General features: G+C 37.9%; 1 protein-coding gene across 2 annotated transcripts in view; it reads left to right on the top strand.

The window, feature by feature from the left end:
* Positions 1–27,309, top strand: part of LOC126094482 (uncharacterized) — a 110,429-nt gene that overhangs the window by 30,198 nt on the left and 52,922 nt on the right. For both annotated transcript variants that reach the window (XM_049908878.1, XM_049908877.1), the window contains exons 3-4: positions 2,570–2,653; positions 6,594–6,691. In XM_049908878.1, coding sequence (XP_049764835.1) covers positions 2,570–2,653; positions 6,594–6,691 — 182 coding nt within the window. The remainder of the gene's footprint in view (positions 1–2,569; positions 2,654–6,593; positions 6,692–27,309) is intronic.

The raw sequence follows: 27,309 nt of genomic DNA, 5'->3' as shown, positions 1-27,309 counted from the left end.
CTCTGGTTCAGAAAAGAGCTTTGTACTCCAGCTTTAAGCACTTCCAGTGCATATCAAATGCCTTCAGAAACAACTGAAAAAATTCAAACAAATTCTGAAAGAGTACCTAATACAGATTGTTTTATTTATTTATTTATTTTTTATGGTCAGTTTTTACCGATGATTCCCCAGTGTAACACAATATTCTGTTGATTGGGTGCATGTTCTCAATATGAGATTTTATTTACATTGTATCTTTTATTTTTTGTGTGTGTTACATCTTGAACTATATACAGTTTGACATGTTCCCTATCCTTGCAATTCACTCATTATCTGGATCAGCGGAACATGAAATAAATAAATAAATCTTTTAAAAAAAGTAAAGTGATGAATAATACGATAAAATTTATTCTGAAGATGACAGCTCTGATCAAAGCAGGGTAGGAACACTGGAATTTTGTATGTTAACACAAATGCAGGAATAAGATACAGACATTTAGTCAACAGAAGGATGTTGGTCATTTAGTGTTAGTAATCTATACTACTGAACGGCAAACCTGCTTTGTATTGCAAGGTTCAAAGTAAAGGTTGCCTATCTGAATAACTTCTAAGGGCAACAAAAATTTGATTTTCATACAATTACTAACTAAATTTAAAATTCTGTCTTAATCTACTCAATAAGAGGTATAGTCCAAGATTTAACACAGTAAGGCAGTTCTTACAGTTAGAAAGTTTGTAAATGTCTTGAGATAGCCTAACCCACAATGTGTCAATTACCCAGTCTCTGTTCATCCACTGTGTGAGAATGACAACAGTAACCGACCTTCAACAAACATTATACATGATTTCAAATCATTACAAACTTTCTCTCACTTTGTTGTTCATGCTGTAAAACTGTTGCACCAAGCATGACATTTTAATTTATTACTTTTTTACTAACTCTGTTGGCATCATATTTTGCAGACATTATCCACATATACCATTGAATGTACGCGTGAAATTGTAACATTATGTGACACTCAATTCAGGAAATATGACATTGTAAACGTTAAGGTGTGTGATAAATTAGCTTTTGCTCAAAACAGAGTGCAAACTACCCATACTCCACTCAACCAATGTTTGATAATGTTAGCACTTAGCGACTTTAATCAAATTGTGAACATAATTTCAAACTTTTCCTAGACACTTCCTCGCGTACTAGCTTAAAGGTCAAATATTTAACACCCTAACTCGTTTAATCAAATTTTTGAAGCTGGACTGAATTCTGTAAAGAATAGGGGGCGGGAAGATTACTGGTTTATTTACATTCAGAGATCATTTCAGCCAGGACTATCTCTACCTACACATTACATAATTTGTGCTGAAGCGGTGTAACATACTGCCAGTACAAAAGTACAGTCTTCTCAGTGCTTAAGTGGGATAGTATAAAGCTTATAATTAAAACTTGAAAAATAAAGTTAGATATTTAATTCCTTCTTTGCCTGAAGATACACATGGGCATGAAACACTTGGTGCAGCCCATCAATAAAGTGATAGGTTTTTGTTTTGACACTTCCAGCATTGTGCGACGGTACTGTGGCGACGGGATTTCATTGCATACCATGACTGCGTATGTGTACCTGCAGGCAGGGAAGGAATTGATTATGTAACTTTATTAGGAGTTGACAAGGGGCACAACAATGCAGCCCATCATGGGCTACTGTTTTGACACGTCCGTATTTTGACTCTTCCATTGTGTGATAACGGCTTTTTCTTATACATGTCACTATTGTAGAGAATTCCATATTGAGAAGGACTCTGGCCTATAGTGTGTGTTTGTTTTACCTATGGATTAATGTGTGCTGTTTCACTGTGCTTTGGTTACACATCCAGCAATTCAGATGTGTGTAACTGCTGGGCGAGGTATGGGATTTGTAAATTTATTTCATCGTAAAAGTAGTTTGTAGTGCCATCTTGTGGTGGACTTTTTTTTGCATAAACAGTGTGCATTCTTCCTTTTTCCTGTTTCAAAGAGCTATTTTTCTGTTTGCGTATGCTGATGTTTGTATATCATTCTCCCCAGTTGCTATGTCTTCAAATATAAACCAAAATTACTATTTAAAAAAAATTCTACATCTAATTACTGTCAGTGCACTACTCCAAATAAGTTGGACAATTGTTATTGATGGGATGTTCCAAACATTTCAAATGTATATGAATACTTGAAGTTTTTCTTTAAGCTTCTTGGAGTTACAATGATCAGATTATATTCGGGCTTCAGTTTCCTTCAAGCATGCACCTCAATTTTTAAGTTCCATTGAGCGAAAATCATTTTGGCACATTGCATGCTAACCTAGGTTAACAAATGGCAAGTACTCAAATCAGTTAGACTCTAAAACTTTGTAGTGTAGTGAAAAAGAAAATTTCAGTGGCTCTTATAGAAATTGCTGTGTATAACTTACCACGGAATTGATGAAATGTTTGCAGTATAAAACCTCTATGATATTTAGTACGAACTGCTGCTATCACAATTGCTGAAAGAATATTTTATGTATGTTGCCTAAACCATGGTCTTGTATTGGTTTTTATTATTTGAATTTTTGTTGTTTAGTTGCAGATGAACACATCTACAACTGCCAGTAATAGATCTTACACTCCTGTTCGCCCTAGAATGGCTCCGCAGTATTATCCTCAGGTTAGTAAATGGTGAAAGCTGCTGGGAGGGGGAAGAAAAAACGTTGTTACACACTATCCGATGGTCTTCTCCATCTAAATTACAATACTAAACTTAACTGCATACTGCCAGTAGTAATAGATGACAGAGTAAATTATTTGAGGTGTCACTTGAGCACTAAGTGTATTTGATTTAGTGAAATTTGGTCATTTCAGTTAAGTAATTATTAGACAGAAAACAGTAACAATGAAGCTGCCAGTAATTGTTCTAATTGCTGCAAGATGTTAGCATCGACACACTGAATTCTGTTTTAGTATTGAATTTAATAGGTTCGAAAAATTAAAGAAAACCTTAATACTACTGAGAAGAAAACACAGTTGTTAGGTGGGATACTACAGCAGTAGTAAACCACCTACAGAGACGACACATCTGGATCATGAGAATCCTCTTTATTAACAGAGCACTAGTACAGAGTATCTAATCAGTCACATTGTCCAGCTCGCTATGAAGTCCTGTTGCACTGTCTCAAAAAACTTCCACACCGCTCGTGATAAAGATGTTCAGTTGCTCTAGGACGAATGTCCACTCACAGTGGAGCAATTTTCTTTTAATCAGTTGATTGACAGCAAAAGGAAAATTTCAATACTAAATTAAATGTCCTTCCATTGCATAGATAAAGCTGTAATCCCACATCCCTGAACACTCTTGTTCATTATTGCAGTTAAGGCCTAGTGTGTGAATTAACACAGTTACTGGGAGCTACCTTTATGACTTCATCAGTACCTGACGGTGGAGAATTGCTATATGCATTCACAGAGTATTGTATCCTGTGTGTATGAGTCCATACTTCAAAGAAATTTGAATATTTCATGGGTATTATTCCATGTACATGTATTTTTATTGTCTTTGTATAAAACAAAAAAAATATGTTAAATAGTGTTTTGCATGGAATGTGTCTTATAAGCTGCGAAGACTCCGGAATTTCGACAGTTTGTGGCACTTTTATCATTGTTAGAGAAAAAAATATTAAAATTTTGTACTTATTTTACATCAGATTTGGGATAACTTAACCTTCAGAAAATTGTATGTATTGAAGTGGGATAAGTCTTTAGAACATGAGTGCTCACCTATTACATTTAGCACAATTTTGATTGGCTAGTAACTTGCACATACAATACTTCAAAAAAATTTATAATTCCATAAAATTGACTGTGGCTCTAAAAGTGATCCATTACACATCTACAGCAGTTTTTGATTATTTAACCTGTTATGCCACATTTCTGATCAGAGGCAAAACGAAAACTTAAATAGTAAACTAAAGGTTCTTCCAGTGCATTGGTTAATTTGTTATTAAAAGGTAGCAGCATGTGTAGTGTAGAACAATAGTATGTTAAGTTTTGTTGTCACAATACCAGAGAAGGAAAGTTGCTATTCACCATATAGCGGAGATGCTGAGTCACGATAGGCACAATAAAAAGATTCACACAATTAAAGCTTTCGGCCATTAAGGCCTTTGTCAGCAGTAGACACACACACACACACACACACACACACACATCTGCAGTCTCAGAGAGCTGAGACCACCAGCTCTCTGAGACTGCAGATGTGTGTGCAAGTTGCGTTTGTGTGTGTGTGTGTGTGTGTGTGTGTGTGTGTGTGTGTACTGCTGACAAAGGCCTTAATGGCCGAAAGCTTTAATTGTGTGAATCTTTTTATTGTGCCTATCGTGACTCAGCATCTCCGCTATATGGTGAGTAACAACTTTCCTTCTCTGGTATTGTTACATTCCATCCTGGATTTTCCATTGTTTGGTTTTGTTGTCAAATTTAAATATGTTTCACTGCTGATATGATATGTTTGCTGTAGAAAACTATTGTACCTTATTTATTTCTGTTATAATATTTTTAAGTGCACTGTGCTGTATTCATTAATCTTCTAATCGCTAACACTTGCACATAAAATTAATCAGTCATCTACAAGTACTTTGTAAAGTAGTCTGTTAAGTGCATTACAGTACTTATCAAATTAATGGTCAGTGGATTTGGAACTTGCAACAACAAATATTAGTTATTTTATTGCTAAGGAAAGGGGGCAGTTCTAGAGGGGAGACCTTTTGATCAGTCTTCAGATAAAATTAAACATTGGGGCTGAAAAAGAGGAACAAAGGTGTATGAGTTACAAATTAGTAAATCCAGTGGTATAATAAATGCCAAGGTTATCTGACAAGATTTAGGCAGGTGTCCACTTTGGTTGTTTGTAGAACATATTTCATGCTTGCTGAAATAAATAAGGCACATACATAAAACTTCGTACTTACTTTTATGCAGAGTAAATGGACTCTGTGAATGTTAAGTTGTGCACATAGGTATTCTTCCTGCACATTTATTTCACGTCTCAAGACAATACACAGTATTTGAGACTGAAAAATGTGCACTCCAACGACACTTAAGTGAAGGATATTTAACATCCCACCCACCCACAAAGTTGCTCATCTGAACTGATATTCTAAATTCGGATTCAAACTACTTGTTGGTTGACACTACATGCATTGGAGCTAGTTTCCTCCAACCAGAGCACTATAGTTCAGTTCTTTTATCTTGGCGGTTCGCGCATGCCCGCCCAGACGTGGGAGATTGCTGCGTTGACAGTTGTACGCGCCAAGAGAAGCAGCGCCATAGTATAGTTCGCGAACTTACGTTTAGGGGGGGAGCGCGCAGTTTATGAAGTAAAGCCACCACGGCAGCATTAACCCTTTCGCTGCTACAGAGACGAGCTCCCCGCATTCCGCGATGTGCGCGATTTTGTCATCATTGCACTGCTCGCCTGTGCAGACACATAGTGTTTCGACTGCTTTGACACGCTTTATCATTCGATTTCACAAAAACTATTTGGCCCAAAAAATTTGATTTTTACACATCTTCTGGACTGATTCCTTCCCCCCCCATAAATGATTTAATTTGGTTTCGATGTTCAACGCAGTTATTGTGCAGCATCAGATGTAGTAAACCATTGCACGAAATTTTGAAGAGTTTGCAGAGGTAAAAGTCCATAGTGTATACTTTCCATATTGTCGTTGTTAGTTGCCACTGAAATTTCAAAAAATTACAATCAAACGAATAAAATTCATGAAGTAGGACACTTCGATATTGTTTTTAAAATAATGAAAATATTAAACACCGATTAAGGTTTGAACTCAGGACCTTTCAATTAGCGGCCATACACTTAATCCATTACGCTAACGCAACTTATGGCCTGATATTTTTTCCGGACTACTTTAAAATATTACGCAAAATACCGACGAACACTGTTGGTATGATTATGAATTACTCATGTTTTGTCGAAATACAATAGGAAATAAACAATTACCGCTGTTCTTTATTGCGAGAAAGCAGTTAGTGAGAATGATACAAACACCTTTCCTTGCTATCGCCTGAATTAGGAGGCTTATTGCTTGTTTGGTTTAATTAATTAATAGAATATGAAGCAATTGGTACAAAGAATGTTTTTTCCAAACTTTCTATAAAAGAAAGTCTGCTATCAAGACATTGCTTTTGTTCAATTACTTTATTTATGACTGAACGTTTCTAAAACTGAAGACACTCGTCCGTGCTCTGCACTGCAGTCGAGCTCTGGCAACGTCGTTCTCTGTTCATTGGCTGACTGTGTTTTGTGACGTCAGATGCGCAGAACGAACCTAAACTCGGCCGCCATCATAAATGGCGCGCACTTTAGCACTCAACGTATGAACTGTACACTGTTGCCAAACTGCCACAGCAAATGGTCAGTTCACTTCCATTGCTTCAGTAGTGCTATATATGAAAAATGCATATTTTGTTCCTGTGTGTGTGTGTGTGTGTGTGTGTGTGTGTGTGTGTGTGTGTGTGTGTGTGTGTGTGTGAGAGAGAGAGAGAGAGAGAGAGAGAGAGAGAGAGACTGACTTTCCATACTGCTGCGGTTACAGGTGTCGCTGGCCATGTCCCCTACGACGAGCCACCTGGCAGCAGCCCAGCAGCAGCCACCACCACTAGTCAGAGCAACTGTCAGCACTCCTACAATGGGGTGGGTATTTCTTTCAGTTATACTGCATACCACTTCTTTATATGCAAGTAACTTATTTTTGCATAGTACCTGGGGCACAAGGCTATAGCCACGTGATGGCTACCGCCGACTAGTTAGCTATGGGATTTTTCTTCCATCCCTACTTGTAACATTTCCCAGCTTTATTCTTTCGCAATTTCTTCCCTTTCCAGTTTCAGCAAAAGAAAACAGTAACTTCAGATATTAGATCCATGAGTTGGAGGATTTGGTTGCTTACTTTTCTGCAATCAATTCTGTGTATGTTTTTTCCTTACATATAATCATTTTGAATTATTCTAGTTTCTGCTAAGTGATAGCAAGGATAGGCAGAAGATGACCAAGTGTAACTTGTCCAAGCATGAATGTTCTTCGTCTTTCTGTGAAGAGAACATTGAGAGGTTATTGAACAGAAGTGATAGTGAGTGGTCTAGTAATAATGTTTCGAGTAGTGGTGAAAACAGTGATGATGATAACTAATGACAGTGACTCAGAAATGTTAGGTGGTGAAAGGGGTGTCAAAGAACAGCTGATGACAACTGACAATAGTTGTGGTTCTACAGGATTGTAGCCTGGTAATTGTGTTGTGGATAGAAGTCCATTCCGTTTCACAGTAACTGCAGGTGTACGAAGTTCTTTTGGGGAGCCTCCATATCCGCTTAATATTTTCACTTTATTTTATATGAGACAACTACAAAGACATGACTCTCCAGCATTAAGATAAAGATAATAAGGTGGCCCATAGCAGTAGAAAAATCATAGAAATTTTAGCAGAAACATTTAACAAATTACTAAGTTGTGATTTCCCCGAACTGCTGTACTTCAAGTAAACCCAGATATATCTGTTAAAACACTAACAGGAGATATAAATCCACCTGAAATCCATGTAGTCCGCAAAGCTTTGAAAGAGTTCAAAAACTACAAAGCAAGTGGAGAAGATCAAACATATACGAAGCTTTGGAAATACACTGCAGAACCATTGATCGTATCATTATATCAATGCATAGAGAAAGTATGGACATAGGACAGCTACCAGAACATTGGACTACAGCTATATTCCATCTGCTACACAAAAGAAGATACAAAGCAAATCCAGACAACTATAGACAAGGAAAGTTGCCACTCACCATATAGCGGAGATGCTGAGTTGCAGATAGGCTCGTGCAAACCCAACTCACACACACGACTGCAGTCTCAGGCAGCTGAAACGACGCAGTTGCCCGAGATTGCAGTCATGTGTGCGAGTTACGTTCATGTGTGTTTGGACACACTCTTGGCCCAGTGGATCAGCCATTTTTAGTGTTTTTTTGAAATGTCACTGGCACATTTATATTCAAGATTTCTTGAAACAGAAAACATATTATGAAAAAAAAGTCTTTAAGGTTTATTTTAATTGTATTGGTTGATGACAGAATTAATAACAACAAACATCAAATGTATGATTTCGGTTTCACAAAAGATTTTGAAGCATTCTGGCATGCAGAGTGGTACATTGCAGTCTGGACACCACCAGCTGATTTCCTTCCTACCTGCTTGACCACTAGATTTTTTTGTTTTCTCAGAGCAAACTTTACACACACTAGTTGGACGCTCCTTCTCAGTGGCTGATAATTTTTCTACAAAGTGCCGTCCTAGAAGAATGTTACTGTGAATTTCACTAGGAACATTGTCTAGTGCCAAATTTGTACCTTCGTGAATCAGTCCTTCACCGATTTGTCGTAGAAAAGTGGAAAAATGGCAGCTCTTTCTTTGAGCAGGAGTCCTGGTTCCCCAGTATAAGGCAAATGCATTTGTTGTAGCCATTATAAGCATGTGGAAAACAATTTCTTCCACTTCTTCTGTTTCCTCCTAAATGCATCATTTGATCACACCTAGTGACCTCGTAAATATTACTGTCAAGAATGGCATCTGGTTTTGATTTTGCTTTGATACCTTCCTTTGTAGGAACAGACGTGTCAGCTGGGCAATTTGTGCACAGTGGACAGGCATAGCACATCTCTTAGGTCTTTCCACTTCAAACAAAGCAGATGATTCCTCCTCATTGACACAGACTCTTACCTTTTCAGTTTGTTTTGTAAACAATGTTGTTTTGTAGGTCTTTCCAGTTAGTCATGCATGTATCTACTGCTTTCGTTTTATGTTGCCACAGAAAATCGAATACTGCTGGTGAACTATAAAATCTGTCCATGTAAACAGTGTGGCCTTTTCCTAGGTAATCCGCTAGCAACATCTCAAATAATGGTATTATGGATTTGTCTTGTGTTCCTTTCCCAGCATATACCTCCAATCTAAAAACATAACCAATAACACAATAAACATCTTGATTCCATACTTGTCAGGTTTATTTTTTATGTAAACCTGAAATACCTCTCTTCCACGGAAACCACACATGCCTTTGTCAATAGTGAGGTTTTCTGATGGGTAAAATGATTTTTGTGATTCTAATAAGAAATGATCCATGATTGTTGTGGTTTTATGCATGGGGTCGTGCTGAGGTTGACTTTTCGGAATGTAAGTTGCATTGTTATTCATATGCGGCATTGATAATATTGCCTTGAATCTGTTTCTGACTATAACAGAACCAGGGAAAGAGGTTGAAATAAAATTGTTGGTAGACCAGTAACCTGCCAGTTTTGGTTTTTTCACAAGACACATGTGTATAAATATGCCAAAAGACATATACATTTTGTGCAGCTTTACTCCCACCCATGAATTACGAAAACTGTGAAGCTTTACCCTGGAAGTTGCTTTGAGTTTGTCATAAACAGACTTTGGAGAGCCATTTGTTTCAGATTTTGTGTGTTTCATTATGGAATCGGGGGAAAACATCGAAAACACACCAACAGGAGTGGAATTCTCACGAACAGCTACCATTACTCCACTTTTCTCTACAAATTGTGGCACAGTAGGCTGATCATCAGCAAATTTCTGACCTAATTTGGCATCAGTGGGGTTTTTTTTTTCGTGAAATTCGTTGCCTCTTTGTTGGAGGTACAGACAGCTGTGTTGCAGCCAACACCTGTGTACAGAGGATGTACTTTGTTCAATAAACACTGGCTGCACAGATGCAGTCTCATCAGATTCCTGTGCAAGATAGAAAAGACGAACAGAAATAAACTCTCTGCTAACTGAAACAACTCGAGCAATATAAGTCGTAATAATAATACTGAAGAAAAACTGCACTAGACAGCTCCTTACCTGTATCTGAATCCTCTTCATTCTCTTCACATTCAAATATTTCCCACTCAGAACCAGAATCATCCAATTCTTCTTCTAAGGCTTCTAAAATTTCTTTCTCACTTAGAAAATGCAACATATTTGAAAATAATTAATAATAATAATTTGAAAATAATAATAATAATTAAAAAATTAACAAGAAAGCGGCAAAGAGTAACGAGAACATTTGAAACTCACGGTTACACCAATGCATAATGGCGCAGCGTGTCACAGAAGCTGCTATGCGTGTCTTGCCATTTCTTTTGACGTAGTTCTAAAACCAGAACACAGAGGGGAGCAGCAGTCAAGGGACATATAGGCATGTATTCCGTGCAGCACTACCACAGTAACCGGCCTGCTTCTGGACGGCTAATAGGCTGTGAGCGGCATCCAACAACCACCCAACCTATAATCGGGTGCGGTCGTTTCGAAGCAGTTCTGTGGCCCGTCCAATGCTCGTGCTTGGTCACTGAAGTGTTAATGGCCGAAAGCTATAATTGTGAGAATCTTTTTGTTGTACTTATCTGAAACTCCGCATCTCTGCTATACGGTGAGTGGCAGCTTTCCTTCTCTAATACCGTATTTACTCGAATCTAAGCCGCACTTTTTTCCAGTTTTCGTAATCCAAAAAACCGCCTGTGGCTTAGAATCGAGTGCAAAGCAAGCGGAAGTTATGAAAAATGTTGGTACGTGCCGCCACAACTAACTTCTGCCGTCAAATATATGTACTATGTAGCGCTACGCAGGCATGCGTTGTAGGCACAAAGATAAATACTGGCGCCAAAACCTCTGCGTCAGTAAATAAATTTAAAAAAAAAAAAAAAAAAAAAAAAAAAAAAAAAGTGGAAGACGACCGTATTTTCTCCGCCGCGAGTTTCGACCACTGCATTTTCATACATTAACCAACGAAGTAAATACAAATTCCGTATTGTTCATTTTCGAATGTAGCACAATTTCAGTGTATTACGAAAATCTGACTGGCAAGACTGTTTGGGATGTTTGTCAATATGGCCAACTCTAAGTTCTGAATTTTTTCCTATCCGTGAGAAGAGATGGTTGCTAAAATAGGAACCTGATGAAATATGAATCACATACAGTATTCTCTTCACCATAAGAATAATACGAATATAAACATTTTGCCATGTATTCTTTCGTGTTTGCTGCTATCTCATTTAAATCCTGTCTGCCTAATAAACTACGAAACTAGAGTGAGACAACAGCAAACGCGGAAGAATATACGTATCGTGTCATGTTTATATTCGTATTATTCTTACAGTCAGAAATGAAGCACGGCAAGTGACTAGATTTTTAAATCTAAGATGACTCTAACTTCTGTGCAGAATTTGATGTAATAAAGAAGCGGCCACAAAGATTTTCAAACGGAGAAAAATTTTCGCCTAACTCTCGTTCAGAACTTGTTCTATCATACGCAGTCTATTATTTGATTCTTGTTGATCATTATCAAAGAAAGCAGCAGTGTAAGTAACAACAAATAGCAGTCTCTTGCCATTGTTTCGCTAATGAGACGATTCCTCTCAAGCCATGCCGCGTGCCGCGACAGGCCGTAAACACGCACTATCAGAATGCACAAACAATGCATGACACAGTCCAGTAATGCATTTTCAGCTTAAGAGTGACGCAAAAACCTATAACAAAGAAAACGGCATTTATCAGATCAAAGCAAAATAGCAATCGATTCAAACCAGACGAAGCACGTGAAAAAGGAAGGGTGCCCGTATAAATACGGACGGAGCGCCTGACGCATAGCAATGGCTACGTGGTAAAGCTTAACTGCTAAGCTTACGACGCGAACCAAACTACTGTAGCTGTATCGTCATTCGTTCGACCTAAATTGTGTCTCATATTACAATGGACCAACTTCGTTTCGATTTGGAGGTGCGGCCTAAAACTTTTCTCTCCCCTTGAATTTCGAGTCTCAAATTTCAGGTGCGGCTTAGATTCGGGAAAATTTTTTTCCTTTATTTCGAGTCTCATTTTTCAGTTGCGGCTTAGATTCGAGTGCGGCTTACATTCGAGTAAATACGGTATTGTTGCATTCCTTCCTGGATTTTCCATTGTTTGATTTTGCCAGACAACTGTAGAGGAATTTTCCTTTTGGAGATCACTTATAAAGAAATGTCCAGAAGTCTCTATAATCTTAAAAATTAACCTGAAGTGGAAATAGGTGAATACCAAGGAGGATTTAGACCCCGGAGAAGCTGCTCAGAACAGATAATCACTTTAAAATTGGTAATGGATTACTACAAACAGACACACAAACTTTTAATAACCTTTGTAGATTTCAGAAAAGCTTATGATTGTATCCGCAGATCTTCAATGATAAAGATACAACAAGATATCAGTCTCTGTCCTTAATTACTAAAAATGATAAACTTAACTGTAACAAGCACCAGATCTAAAGTAAAGTTCAGAGGAGAAATATTGTGAGCTATTTGTGTCTAAAACAAGGTTAAGACGGGGAGATAGTTCTAGTGCCATTACATTTCCACTGTGCTCTGGAGTACATGATACAGGAATTGTTCGAGAAGAATCCTAAAAACATTAGAATTGGAACCAGGAATATAAAATAAACTTCAAAATTCCTTGGATTTCGCAGATGACTTTACATTACTAGCTAATAACATTCAAGAAGCTGGAAATAAAATAAGCAGCCTACAAAATATACCACAAAACATAGGTCTCCAGATATCATTTGAAAAGACTGAGGTAATGGAGCAGATCTACTAGTAATCAGCCACATAATAGTAAATAATGAGAAATTAAGAGTGGTGAAACAATTTAAATACCTAGGAGAAATTATAACATACAACTTGGGCTAGAAACCTGCATGGCGAGAAAGAATTAACAAAATGATAAAACCTCTAAAATCAACATGATATACGTGCAATAAAAAAATGTCTGTCAGTCAAAACTAAATAAAAACGTCAATCAAAGGTGACATACAGAAGTAAGACGCTTTTCAGCATTGCCCAAAAGAAACAGAATCGACAAAATCGTGAAAGGAGAGATAAGAATAGCTAGAACAATAAGAAATATCCGAAAGATGGACAATGGTGGATAGTGTCATGTGAAGTGGTGTACAACGAACTGGAGCCCATTCTAGATGCTATACAGGGAAAAAATGATTTCTCTTGCTGTTTTTTTCTTCGCTTTATGGGGACACCAGGAATAAGATTACCAAGAAAAATTACACAGAATCTTCGGAACATTAAGCACAAGTAGGATGGGTAGAGGAAACCAGGGAGGATACGGAAGAGCTAGAATTAATCCTGATGATTTGCAAAACAAAATCGAAAATTTAAAGAAACTGAAAACATAAAAATAAGATTTAAATCAAAAATATACGAATGGCAAGCATTTAAAAGGGTATTTACAGATAAGGAATAACAAAAAAGATCAGAACAAATGAAAAGATACTGGGTAATTTGGAAAGAAAGTCTTTTGAAAATGACCATAAAATGTTGATTGATGAGTACAGTGAGGCTGTAAAAGCAGCAGCAGTAGAAGAAGTAGTTTTTTTATACCTCCAATCGATTATTCAAAAACTGGACTCCGAAGTGTATTATTCAAGGAAAGAAGACCTTGAAACACTAATTCTCCTGAAATTTGTCGGAAAGCTGATTTAGTTATGTTGGAAAAGCAGATTTAGTCTTCTCTTGAAGTTCCTTCATTATACAAAAGACTGTGGTATTCCTGCTGTCGTTGGTCATCTACAGAAAAAAAATTAATTTCCTGAACATGAATTATCTCCTGATGATGAATTGCTGTTACTGTGGAAAGGGCAGTTCTCTGTCAGTAGTACATACCAGTGAAATGCACTTGCTTTGGTATTGAATCATTTCACTTGTGTGAAGCAAGTAGCTGTTCTTTATGTCACTTTGGCTATGTTAAAGTTCTTTGTATGTGCCTATCCAGAGCACATAAGAGATTAAAAGGTGGCAGACATAAAACTGTGTTACCTAAATTTTAGTGACATCTTTTTTGTGTGTATTTCTCACAATTGTTGTTGGTTTAATATTGCGATTTTCTTAATATGTAACCAAACATAAGTTCAGGCACTGTTGCATTAGTACCTGCAGTTGATTCTACCATTTGTGTAACACAATCATTGTTAAGGGGCATTATATGACCTGTTAAATTATCGAATTTTGTGACCTATTATCTTGGAAACTTTTTAAGACATCAAAAGTTTTCTATAATTATTGAATGCACCTTTCTAGATACACTGAACTACAATTATTAGTTAAATTGTATTCTGGGGCATGTTTTTTCCCCAAACACTCAGTTTTTTTGACATAGCAACTCAGGTTATTTTAATTATTTTAGTTCCATATTTGTTGAATCTCTCACTTGGCATGCTGTGAAAATTTCATGTCTCCACTATCAGAATTTTTTTGAAAATGGGTCATTTATTGCAAAAAATGAAGTGCAGATACATTGAGGTTTAAAACATTTTTAATTACAATTTCTTATACTGACTTACATTTCTGCGTCTTTTATGCACTAGAATTGTCCTGGTCCATAGTCTGTCTCTTATTCAATGTCGCAACAGCCCAGTGCTTGCCTCCTCCTTTTCTTTCTTGCTTCTTTTATCATTTGCTGAGCAGCTAACTCTGCTTCACATACACGGAGCTCATCCAGTTCCCGAAGTCCTTTAACTTCGTTCTGTCCAAATCTTACCCATAACTTCTCCAGAACCTTAAGTCTTTCATAGTTCCCACTATTAAAAGTTATTACAGCGTAAGACAGTGGTAACTTTAGAGTCATACGGCCAACAAATACATTTTTAGGCACACAACACCACACAACATTATTGAAGGACTCATTCACCTTCTGGGTCTTTCCATGTAAACACTTCTTTAGTAGCTCAGAGATTTGCCAAATCTCTGTAAATAGGTTTGATTGCCTCCATTACTGCAAAAGGAAGAGAATGTTTTATGTGTAAATTCATGCAGGGTGCCAGAAAATTCAGCTTGCCTATATTTACACCAAGTGTTTGGTGGAGGTGGACACTGCAAGCTAACATCCCAAAGATGTTCTGGTTCACATGTGGTTCCTCTTCGTCGAAATGTCTTGGCTCAAACTCATCTAGGGGTTGAACCGCACGTGTCGCATCACACGCCCTAAATTAGACACTTGTGACCTTTGGTTAAATTGTCTGGCTGATGGCAAGTTTGCGAAATACAAAGTTAACATAGCGTATTAAAAACAGTAATAATAATATCGGGAACTAAATTAATTACCCATAAAAGATGTAGGCCATTCAGTTGCGATTTGGTTAGAATAATGTTTATTCCGAAAGCAAACTGATAGCAAAAGTGGTCATGTTTAGAGTTACTGTTACACTCGAGCGCATATCCATTTGACACAGTTCGATCATTCACAGTCTCATTGTGAAACACAAGTCCAATACTCCACCTCGATATTTACTCGGAAAGTTAGAGTTCACACCAGATGCATGGCTGCTTACCACTCAGAGACTATGTCCTGTGATACCACACAACGCAAAATTTTCAAAGTCGTTTCACTTCCTAGCTGCCTAAAGACAGACAGTCCGCTTTCGTGTCTCAGTCTGTACTGTTCACTTCATTGTGTCCAGCTGAACTGTACTCTTTGGTGTCTAGACCAGAACTATCTCTCTGCCCGTCCCCGGCTGCGTTTTCCCGCGTGTTGAACATCTCCGCTCAACTGACTAGGGCAGTTCCATTTCCTGAGGCTGTCCATCTGATTGGCTACAGCTTATTATACATTATTTTACATTTTAACATATTTAAATAATCAAAGCTTGACCTCTTTCACATTCTGAATAAAGTAACAATAATATCCATTACATAATAAATGTTAAATTCTGGTACATAAAACCAAAACAGTTTCCTTCGTAGCTTTGAATGTCACAGCCAGTAGCCTTGCACCAATGTGCTTTCTGATAAACAAAGAACAAAAGTAACTATTATGCACTAACAATACCAGAGAAGGAAAGTTGCTACTCACCATATAGCAGAGATGCTGAGTCGCGATAGGCGCAATAAATAGATTCACACAATTATGCACTAAACTTTACAGCAAATATTCTGTTACTTAATGATTCAGTAAGGTGTCTTGCTATCATCGTTCAATGTGTTTTGTGTGGAGGAAATGATGATCCGATGCTTAACTGAAAATACTGATAATTTAAATTTACTATATCTTTTAAACAAATAAAGTTACAGAGTTGATATGAACAACTTTTGTCATTTTAGTGATGCGCTTCTATATGAAATGTCGATCGTTAAGATCGCCTAAAGTGTTCAGATTTTAGCATTCAGGTCTTTGTTAAAAAACTTTTGAATTTCACTTTAACAGTAAATCCTAAATTTTATAGATATGATCAATATTCAAGTTTTATTGGGATCACCATGAAAATTTATAAAGGATGGTAGATTAAAATTACTGTGGCTTAATTCCCTAATTACTACAGAATTAAATAGTTTCCATAAATGTTTCTCCTTGTGGCCAAACTTAGGTCCGCCACATTTAACACTCCTACCTCTCCTTGGCCACAAAAGGCTTCTACTGAATTTCCCTTTGACGCAGGTTCTCGTCTGTTTCACTCGCACACTACAGCGCTTAGGCCTCAGTAGACGCTTGTGTGTTTCCCCTTCTTGTGGTGAATCTGTGCCCTTTGTGGCATGCCGTTCTGGACGACAGGGTTTGTTTCACAATACCTGAAGGCTGACTCTTTCGGCCATGTATTTAAATGGGAGCACAATGTTTGTTAACTCACAACACAAAGCATGACATGGTTTTTCATTGGTTGATATTTGATGAAAGAAAGTGTTCCACACACCTCTTTTCATCTCCTCTAAATTGTCACAGTTATCTCTAATGGCCTTCCCATAATATTCCTGTAATTCATCAATTACTTTGCCCATTAGTCTTCCAGTACATTTTGTTGTCTTGCCGTCAGACAGTTTTGTGTTACCCAGCTTGGTTTTTAGGTTACATAGATGTGTTCCCATTCTTTTATTGACGTGTCTTGCCCACTCAAGTTTTTGTATAGGAACATCTTATGGCTTACTGTTTTGTACTGCAGTGAAAGCCTTGCTGTCTCCATCACGTAAGTAATTCACATATCTGACACCTCTCTCCTTCTGCGAATGCTGGATAATGTTAACTGCTCCTTTTACTGTCATTCCTCCACTTGTCCCCTCATAATTTTTTATACACTGCTGCTTACGAACTAATCTGTTCTTCTGCATTTCTTGAAGTTACTTTTATGCTTAGTCATTTTATTTACATATAAAAAGCAATAGAAGTTAGCTTACTGCAAAAATAGCTGATAATCACAATACTTTCAACGAAAACTAGTGTCAGAAACAAAGGACTGATTTGTTTGTTCATAATGCCAACTTCTGGGACATAGCAAAAGGCACAAAACAAAGCAATCCATAGCCTTCTAGACTGTGTAGTTCCCAATATATGACTGCTCAACTGTGGCAGTATATGCGTAGCCACGAAATTTGACAGTCACATGTCAACATTCAAAATATTATTTGAAGGTCTCACAATTGTTTGACTTTAATGTATCATATACCAAAATGTTCAGGAAAGTCCAAAGTACATTATGGAGTAGAAAAGTTTCACAAACAGTGTATTTGTGATGTGAACTGACACTTTTAAAGATTGGCTACAGCAATTTCCCACAATAGTGGGTAGGGGAGAGGCACTGAGAAAATCGAAACTTTGAAAGTTTGTCGTGAATCGTGCTTGGATAACGTGTTTAGGTAGAGAATTGCTCACAAATGGTTCAAGGTTGAGTCTTGGTCTGGTAAACAGGTTTAATCTGTCTGGATCTTTTATAACAAATAGTTCTTTATCTGGTCTTAACTTCTTGGACCTGTAAATTATGTCACTTTAAGGTGCATGTTTAATTAATTATGCTGTTGTAATTACTTGCTATCAGTAATCCATTACATCAATAACCTTTGCCGTAGCTCACTGTCGTGTACTGTTTCTTTTAGTTATCCAACGTATGGGAAGGATGATTGGTGAGTCATTGATTTACAAGAAAAATGTTATAGAGGCATGAGACAGCTGGACTTCGTGTTCTGTTTTAGTTGATTTACATGGTATTATGCTCTTTCCCATTTTGCCAGTCACTTTGTGAATGCATTTTTTATAGAAGCTTTCGCATTTATAATAAATCTGATCGTGGGATGTCACTTTTATGCTCTCTCTCTCTCTCTCTCTCTCTCTCTCTCTCTCTCTCTCTCTCTCTCTCTCTCTCTCTCTCTCCCCCCTCTTCAAACTTGGCAGTGTTAGCAGACTTTTTGTGCATTTTGTCTGCCTATTATTGTGAATGTGAACTTGAAAATCAATCCAGTTACACTATGTATTTTTAATCAGTTGACTATACTGTCCTGACTGAGTGTACTCTGCTGCGTAAGTGATTTCCATAAAAGTTTTTTAGATAATTAGAATCTGATTTTGGTTTGTCTGGGTCTTATTAATCCCACTGGACTCAGTTGGTGTTTTAAAGTTATAAACAGAGTAGTTCTGTAGTGTTGCTTGTTAATAGATTTGGAATGATATCCTGTTAATTAACTGAGTATGTACCCTACCCTGAAAAAACAATTGTGAAACCATCCTGAAATATTTGTTGTAAATACATTTTTTTTCCAGTGGTCATTGTACAGAATTTGTTGCCTGTCACCAAAAATTGGGAAATGTTGTTATAGGCATTTATAAACAAGTATTTGTTTATCATTGTATGTAATTTTTTGGTTTGAGCAATTATCTTTTAATGAAGTGGAGAACAGAAATTCAGTTTTTCATTTAAGTTCCAATGGTAAGAACCTTTGTGTAATTATTTATTCGACTTACAAGCCTTTGAGTTGCAAATATAATGCAGCTTATATTGCCAGAAGCTATGCTACATTATATCATTTTGCATTTTTGCGCATTGTGTTGTGTAAAATGGGTTAGTGTGAAAGTTAGCCCTAGCCTTAGTCCCCCTCCCCCCAATCTCTCTCTCTCACTCAACGCGCGCGCGCGCGCACACACACACACACACCACCACCACCACCACACACACACACACACACACACACACACACACACACACACACACAACCACAACTTGATGAAGAGAATCCCCCCCCCCCCCCCCCCCCGTTTCTCTTCCACCAGATCAATCGATGTTCTTTTGTTGTGCATATTTGCCTCAACCATTGCCACAAGTCTACAACCAGGTTGAGATGGAGTGGCAAACCTGGAAGCTGTATTATATTTCTCTCTTGTTTCCATAAACTGAAGTGTACTGTGTATGTAGAGAAAGGAAATTGTACTTTCCATTTATTTGCTTATTGTGAATGGGGAGCATGTGCTTTTTAAGTGATGGTCTTTCATTTGGTAATATAATTTAAGGAGATGGTTTGATGGACTTAGTGTGTTTATTTCTGGGCTGTGACATTTGAAGTCTGTTAGCTATTGCTGATAGTTTGGCATCTGATATGGCATAGTGAATGCTTTGCTTGCAGTAGAGAGCAAAAAAAGACCTAATTTATAAAAGTATGTGTAATACCAAGCAATAGAGGGAGGCGCTCGTAAGTATGTTAACAAACAAACATTGGGGATCGTTTTTAGCGTAACATAAAATCTGTTGAAAACAGAGATTGAGGGAGGTTTTCACCAAGATACGTTGATACCAAAATGGATTGCAATCTGCTGAAATGCTATAATACGGGGGCGTAGTGGATGAAAAGATCATGTGTTTATTGTTGGGGGTGGGACAGTCTGTTTCACAAAAAAGTAAAAAGATCTCTGCTAAACTGTGAAGGTCTTACAAGCCACTTAAACTGATGATGGGCTCCTACATGAGATGTCTTAGCAAATAACAGATGTAATTCTTCCTTCATTTAGCGATCATGCCATTGGATAAATCAGCACAAGAAAGGAATGAGACTAAAATCAAAATAATTCTTTCGAGAAATTTTGGCTGAACTGTTTGTTTTCCGAAAACTTCAGAAGTTTTTTCTGAAATGGTCTTTGCTAGTTTTCTTCGTTTGGCTCTGTTTAAGCTTTCAAAAAATGATACTTTCTGTTGGGAAGCAGAAGCTTCTCAGATTTTAGAAGTTCTTGACATTACTTTTCTCTTCCCACCCAATTCGATAGTTACAAACTCTTCAGAATATTATTTTATATCTTTGATGGAAACTCATAGTCGTGCGAACCCATACTTGACAGTGCTACAGATAGAACTGACAACACATTTAGTGTAGAAATAGAAACGAAAGTAACTCCATTTGCACACTACAGGAAGAATATAAGTGCTGTCGAAATACATTACGTTGAAAGATTTTGTTTTCACAAAATTGTTAAGGCTTTCGTGGCCACTTGTTGACAAACTGCCTATTGGCTTCTGTCTCGGGTTCTTCGTCCGACGTTCATCTAATGATTTTTCTGACGTTTCGCCAGCATGAGTGGCTGGCATTGTCAAAGCTTCACCCTCCATTGCCGGTGGTGAACTGGAGGCATTTACCATGGAAGTAGAAAAGGACAAGAAACTGCCATTTCTAGATGTGCTGGTCACAAGGGACGGCGAAAACCTGGGACACAGCGTGTATCGAAAACCAACACACACGGACCGATACCTGCACAAACTGTCAAACCACCACCCGAGCCAGAAAAGAGGCATGATTAGTACGCTCGTAACGAGAGCAGGACGAATATGTGAGCCTCAACACCTCAAACGAGAAATGCAACACCTGGAAACTATCCTGAGGAGCAATGGGTACTCCACAAATTACATTAGAAGTGTAACAGAGCCAAACACTCGGCGAAGTAAGGAACCAGAAAAAGAAATGTCGGGTACGGCCTTTCTGCCATACATTCCCAGAGTGATGGACAGAATCGGCCGTATATTGCGCAAACACGGCGTAAAGACGATTTTCAAACCGACAAGGAAGATCAAAGAGTGTCTTAGATCGGCGAAGGAGAAAAGAGACCCACTTGGCAATGTCGGGAATATACCGTATACCTTGCACATGCGGAAAATTTTATGTCGGAATGACTGGACAATCCATTAACACCAGGATCAAAGAGCATAAGCGACATTGCAGGTTGGGGCAGGTGGAGAAATCGGCCGTGGCAGAGCACGCACTGAATGAGACCGACCACGTAATAAAATTCGCCGACACGGAAGTTCTGGCTGTAGAGAAGCACTATCACACGCGCTTGTTCAGAGAAGCTGTAGAAATCCAAAAACACGCGAACAGTTTCAACAAGAAAGAGGAAAGCCTTAAGGTAAACGTATCCTGGCTTCCCGTACTGCAACGAACGACCGTCGCAGGTAGCAAGAGGAGAACCGCACCGGAAATGACCGCGGAGAAGCCCTCGGACGTTGGCGCGCCAGGTACATATAGTCTGCGAGCTCGCCTCCAGTTCACCACCGGCAATGGAGGGTGAAGCTTTGACAATGCCAGCCACTCGTGCTGATGAAACATCAGAAAAATCATTAGATGAACGTCGGCCGAAGAACCCGAGACAGAAGCCAATAGGCAGTTTGTCATTTTGTTTTCTTTTCTCTGTCACGCAGAGTGCGGGCACTATAAACTGGCTGTCAGTCACAAGTGTAGAGAAACTAGAATTAAGACCACCAGAGGGGAGAGGAATGTTGTGGGCAAACAAGCCCAACTCTCCTCACAGGGCAGCAGCCAACACCCGGTAAAAAGGGTCGCTGATCCCTTTTGGTGTTGTGAGGTTTGTAATTGAACACTGTGATGGACCAGTGTTAGTCTCTTCACTTATTTCAAAACCCAAAAAGAAAAAGAAGAAAAAAGTGCTGCACAACACACAGCATTTGCTAACAGCTGCTGCAAATAATTTGCTGAGTTGGCAATATCGTAAATGAAATAGTTCAGGCCTGTCCTCTACCGGTACTTGACACCCCCACCATTCAAAACACGCTCTTCCTAAAACTGCCTCATTAAAGTATCCACATTATGCCAGATTTGAACTTAAGTCAACAGGCGAACATATGTCATTCCTTTCTCTAAGGCGCTAGGTCCTGTGGCTGGGTACAAAATTGCATTGCGTGGCATGTGCTTGCGTTTTATACGGACCATGCAGCGGCCTGCAATCGGAGTGGCACCAGAACATATGTTGTTGCACTTGTGCAGTTTTTATTTGGCAAACGCGTTTTTACAGTTTTCCAAATTAGGCTTCAGTGGATGATGTGATATACCAGTCATTAAACATTGGTTCCATTTTTATTTTTATTTACAGAAAATAGAGTTATTTCCTACAATATTGGATAAAATAGTTCATCTGGATACAATTCACTGTGAAACAGCATCTGGTAGGTAAATTTGCGTTTTCACATTTAGAATTTGCATCTATAGTTGCATTTATTTTTTTCAGGTCTCTATTTAAAAAGATTAACACTGTGAGGAAACAGCAGACAGTCGAAAAAAAGATGCTACTTTGACTTGCCAACATTAGGGGGAGTGTCCCACATTGGCATAGCCATTGCTGGGCTCTCAGATTTTTCTCGTTGGACAGTCATTTGGTGTTACAAGCATTGCAACACACATTATGTAGCTCAGTAGCCCAGGAAGTGGAGACTCAGTTGTGTATATCTAGCCCAGTAATTGAAGACTCAGTTGTGTCTCTTTCTTGACTCTCTGTTTAAAGTGAAATGCTGCTGTGTGGCATCCTAAAACTATAGAATTAATTTTAGTCAGACTTGGTTCAAACTATAAATTACTTGAATTTTAAGAATATCAAATAATACTGGTAACTAATCATATGTCATTCCATGTGACTATCTGAGGTGTAGTGTTACACATGGCTATCTTCAGATTGTTGCCACTAGGCTAATTTGTGTGTCAGCTACTACATTTGCAGTATCGCTATTAGTGCAAGATTTTTCTTTCTGCCTTTCATGTTATCCATCGTCCCTTCATAGTATTTTCTCTTTGATGTGAACAATTACAGTACTACTGTGAATTTCAAAAACAAGAAGCTTGACACTAAACAGAAAAAAATGCACTAGAAAATAGTTCCAGTAACAAGAATATATAATCATTGTATTGGTAAAAAAGGTAGTGCAGAAGAGCAACTTGCCATGTAACAAATCATTTTTTTTCTTAAAACATGTTTGTCTACCTCCTCCTGTGTGTTTTTACTACATTATTCTACTCAAATAATGTCACAGGAACACACAATTCTCTGTATAGCTATTCAATAATTAAGGCATCTAACCAAGTGAAGTTCATAGAAAATAGTAAACATGTTTTTTAACATTGCTATCTGATTATTTTCTGAAGAGCGTGAAGTTTCTTTCACAAACATGTGGAGCTAAACATAGGAAACGGCTAATTTTTTGCAATTTTTTTATTTTTCTTCGACATGTTTACTCTAAAATTCTTTGGTGGTTGCAGTTTTATACGTTTGCAAGGAAACCTCTTCTTTCAAGTCCATTATCTCTATTTGGAGGAAAGGCTTTGAAAGATGGAACAACCTCGCAACCTCTGCTGCTGGAGAAACTTCAAAAGGCTATTTTAAGAACTACGACAACTATGTTTCCATGAAGTCTTGGAGTCTTGCTGCTGATTCTGCTGTGGCCTTCTCCACCAGACATCATGGCGCCTAGAATATCAGCAACCAAACTGACAGCTTGCAACCGCGGGTTGCCCGTCTTCGCAGGCACACCGAAGCACTACACAACCAACAGGCAGTATTGATGAACGGCCACAGCAACAACAACAACACCACCACCACAGCAAAGACACCAGGGGCCACTACCGGCCCACATAAACATATGGAAGTGGTCGCTGCAGATCCCGGAACTATTTTCACACGTCAACCACATGATGAAAAATAGTTCCGAGGTACTCATCCGCTGAAGCGCTATGAAGGCCGGCGCTTGGCCGCACATCGGGAGTTCATCGACCGCCAGCAGACTTGGATAGCTGCCGCCCCGGCAGCCCGGCTTGGATCTTCTCGCTGATCTCTGGATTAGGCTTGGTATATCGGAGAAGTCTCTGGCGGAGACTAGTAGGAAATTATTTCAGTTGTTTTCTATCTTATTCTTCTATGTAGTTGTGATTCGAAGATGGATCACTGTTTTATGTTGGTGTTATACTTGGAGAATTTGTTTTGGTTAATTGAACAGTCCAATAAATTGTTTCGAACTTTGATCGTTAGTTTCTTCTGCTTACACAGACATATCAGATTCCTTCCTAAGATCTGATGTAAAATTTGAAAATACTGCAGCATCCATCTCATAGTTATCTTGATATTCAAGAATTTTTGGAAAGTGAATAAATTCTTGACTTTCAATTCTTTTTCAAAGATATCCAGCTTGCGACAGAGAAAACACACATTTTGCATCATATCACACATTAATTTCCCATTTCCTTGCAACTCGATATTGAACACATTTAAATGTTTCAGCATGTCTTCCAGGAAACCCACAGGTAAAATATTGCATTCATTTGCTTGGAACTCCAGATACTTCGTTGCTGGTTGTGTATCCACAAAGTTGTCTACAAAGGAGGTTACTTCTTTTGTTTACCAAAAACGTTAATCACTTGTTGTGCTGTATTGAGTTAGAACGTGACAAATTACACTCGGGTAGAAATTCTTTGAGCTGTCTATGCTGAATAGTAGAAAGAGACCTTATAAAGCTGGTCAACTTGATCAAACAGTCCATTACTTCTTTCAGAGTGGCACTAAGTTTTCCACAGAGTGCTGCCTGGTGAATTATGCACTGATAAGATAGTAGTGCAGCTCGATTTTCTTTACTGGTCCCTTTTTTTGCCAATCATCGCTGGGCCCCTGTCAGTTGAGACATGTAATTTTATAGTAAGTAATGCTTCATTTTGTCACGAAGTTGTCAAAAGTCTTGAATGAATCTTCTTTGTGAGTCTAGTCTTAAACAGCAATATTGCTAGCAATTCTTTCTTAAACGCTTTACTTTCTATATCAAAAAACGGCACAAAAGTAGACATTTGTTCTTCATTAAAAATGGCACATGATTCATCAAGTGCTATGGCGTGGCAAGGCATCTTCTGCAGAAGTTCGAGCAAACTGCTTTTACTGTTAGAATCTAACATTTCTGCTCTTCTTATATTTATTTTTGCCATCAGTGAATACATTGAACTTTTTTCTCTTCAAAAAGTGCCACAGCCTCTTGCAACCTCCTGTCTCTCTCTCTCTCTCTCTCTCTCTCTCTCTCTCTGAGCCTGAAAATGGCTTCTGATGCCCATCAAGCGCCCAACAAACGCACAATACTTTTTCGGCAGATTTTGCTTGTACTCACATAGAGCGATTTTGTAACGCCGTGATTTTTTTTAAGACAGTAGATATGTGTAGAGATTTTTTTGACAAGCTTTATTATCAAGAGGAAATTTTTATGGAACTGTTGATAAAATGTTTGGTACTGTCACTTGATGTTTGGTCGTGTCACTTTAAATTGGCACATTTAACACAAGCAACAGTTTTGTTGCATGTGAAGGAAACTGGAACAGCTCGAGGCCTGTCACACAGCGTTAAAAAGAAAAGGGAAAGAAATGTTCATTCAGTCTACTCACTTAAAATCTTCCTATTTTCACTATCATCTTTACGAAATTTAAGATCCATACTGACGCAAAAAAGGTTAGAAGCTTCTTATTACTATAAGAGAAATTAATAACAGCTCCGTATGAGGTTTGCAGCAACTATTGATGAAGTAATGATAAAATTGGTCTGCTGTATTTAGATTCATTCTTTACAAAGCTACTGCTCGCTGTCCATCAAAAGGCACTTGCCAATGCAGTGCAGAGGAGCCACTTCAATGTTGCAGGTCGCCGCTGCTGTGTACACCTTCCTGACACACAAACTTGTCATTCCATGTCAAAGTTTCATAAAGTGGCATTAAGCTTTCATTCAAGTTATGTATACAAAAATTGTGTTAAAATGAATATGCCTGCTCTGATTAAGAGGCTTCATAGGTTGCCAGAGCCAGAGATTGATTTAATTTCCTTTTTCCTTAAATAAAATTCTTATGTTGCCCTTGGGTGTGCAGAGCTCTTGTGTGGATCAACACAGCATGATTGGCTAGCCAGCCAGCTTGCTCCCCTGCACCCTCGCTCTCCAGAGCACTTTCTCCTACACTACACAGTACAGCAGCTAGGTTTTCAGTCTACCTACAAACCATTAAGAACTCAAATCAGTCACACATTTACTTGTAAAATACTGTTAAAAGTGGCGAGGGTGGCACTCAAACGTATTGTTATCTACAGAAAAATAGTTTTTAAGTTATTTTCTTCAGTATACCTTCAAAATATTTTTTTCGGTCAAGTTTTTGACTTCCCACAGTTCGGACCTGGACCTCGGTTTGCTACTTTCTGATTGGTGGTGTAGGGTATAAAATTAGTGGAAAAGAGCTTTTACGGGAATAGCAACAGTAAGGTGTTGCTTTGTTATTAATTTTGTGCATAATTCTTTTCATAGCTGTTATTTTCTCTGCGACTGTGGTATATATTCCGAAATAAAATCCGGTCATTGATAGCAAAGTGTGAAAATTTATTTAGCTTTGACAGTTTCCCTGGATTAAGCTGTTAGCTTCAGAAGTCTACACGATTTGGGGTATTATAAATCATTAGAACTTGGGTCCATTTCATATAGACTTCTGAAGATGACAGCTAAATCTGTTGAAACCAGTAAAGTGAAATAAATTTCCTAGTTGTGCAACTGACTATTGAATTTTAATCTAAAATAATTCAGAACATTAAAAGTATCATTTCATAAAATTTCAAATATGTCAGTAGGAGTTTAATCCAAATGAGGCTTAAAGATATTTAAGGAAACAATGTTTCATAGAGGGCAAGAGGTTTCCATTAATAACTCTGGGTTTTGTTTCATAGAGTAGAATTTTTGGTACCCATCCCAGTTGCTATCTTCCGTGAGGTATTTTAAGAATGCCAAATTGGCTCTCAACTAAAACTTAATATATGAGCATTTGCAAAGATTTTGATGTAGCTTTAGAAAGTGACTGAGGGAGATTTCATCTGATGAGTGTCTCATAACCCTGCTTTAATTTCTGTTTGAAAATATTTATGCCTCAAATTTCAGAAAAAGCTGTTTTAGAATAATTTTGAAAAAGGGTCCTACTTTATCGATTTTTTTTTCAATGAATTATTAAATATTGCAGTCTTACAGTTTTAATATATACATAATAAATATTTGCAACAATTAGTTATGGCCAATTTTGAGCTTGATTTCGTGCAATATATGTTAATGACATGAATTCAACCACTTGAAAACGGCATAAAAGGCTGAAACCTGGGTTGTAATTAAATAAACAACAATGCAGTCAAATGGTGATTTAAAAATTAGTTTTT

The sequence above is a fragment of the Schistocerca cancellata genome, chromosome 8 (assembly GCF_023864275.1).
Source record: "Schistocerca cancellata isolate TAMUIC-IGC-003103 chromosome 8, iqSchCanc2.1, whole genome shotgun sequence".
Classification (NCBI taxonomy): domain Eukaryota; kingdom Metazoa; phylum Arthropoda; class Insecta; order Orthoptera; family Acrididae; genus Schistocerca; species Schistocerca cancellata.
The sequence above is the reverse complement of the archived record's forward strand: the minus strand, read 5'-3'. Positions and strand labels throughout refer to the sequence as shown.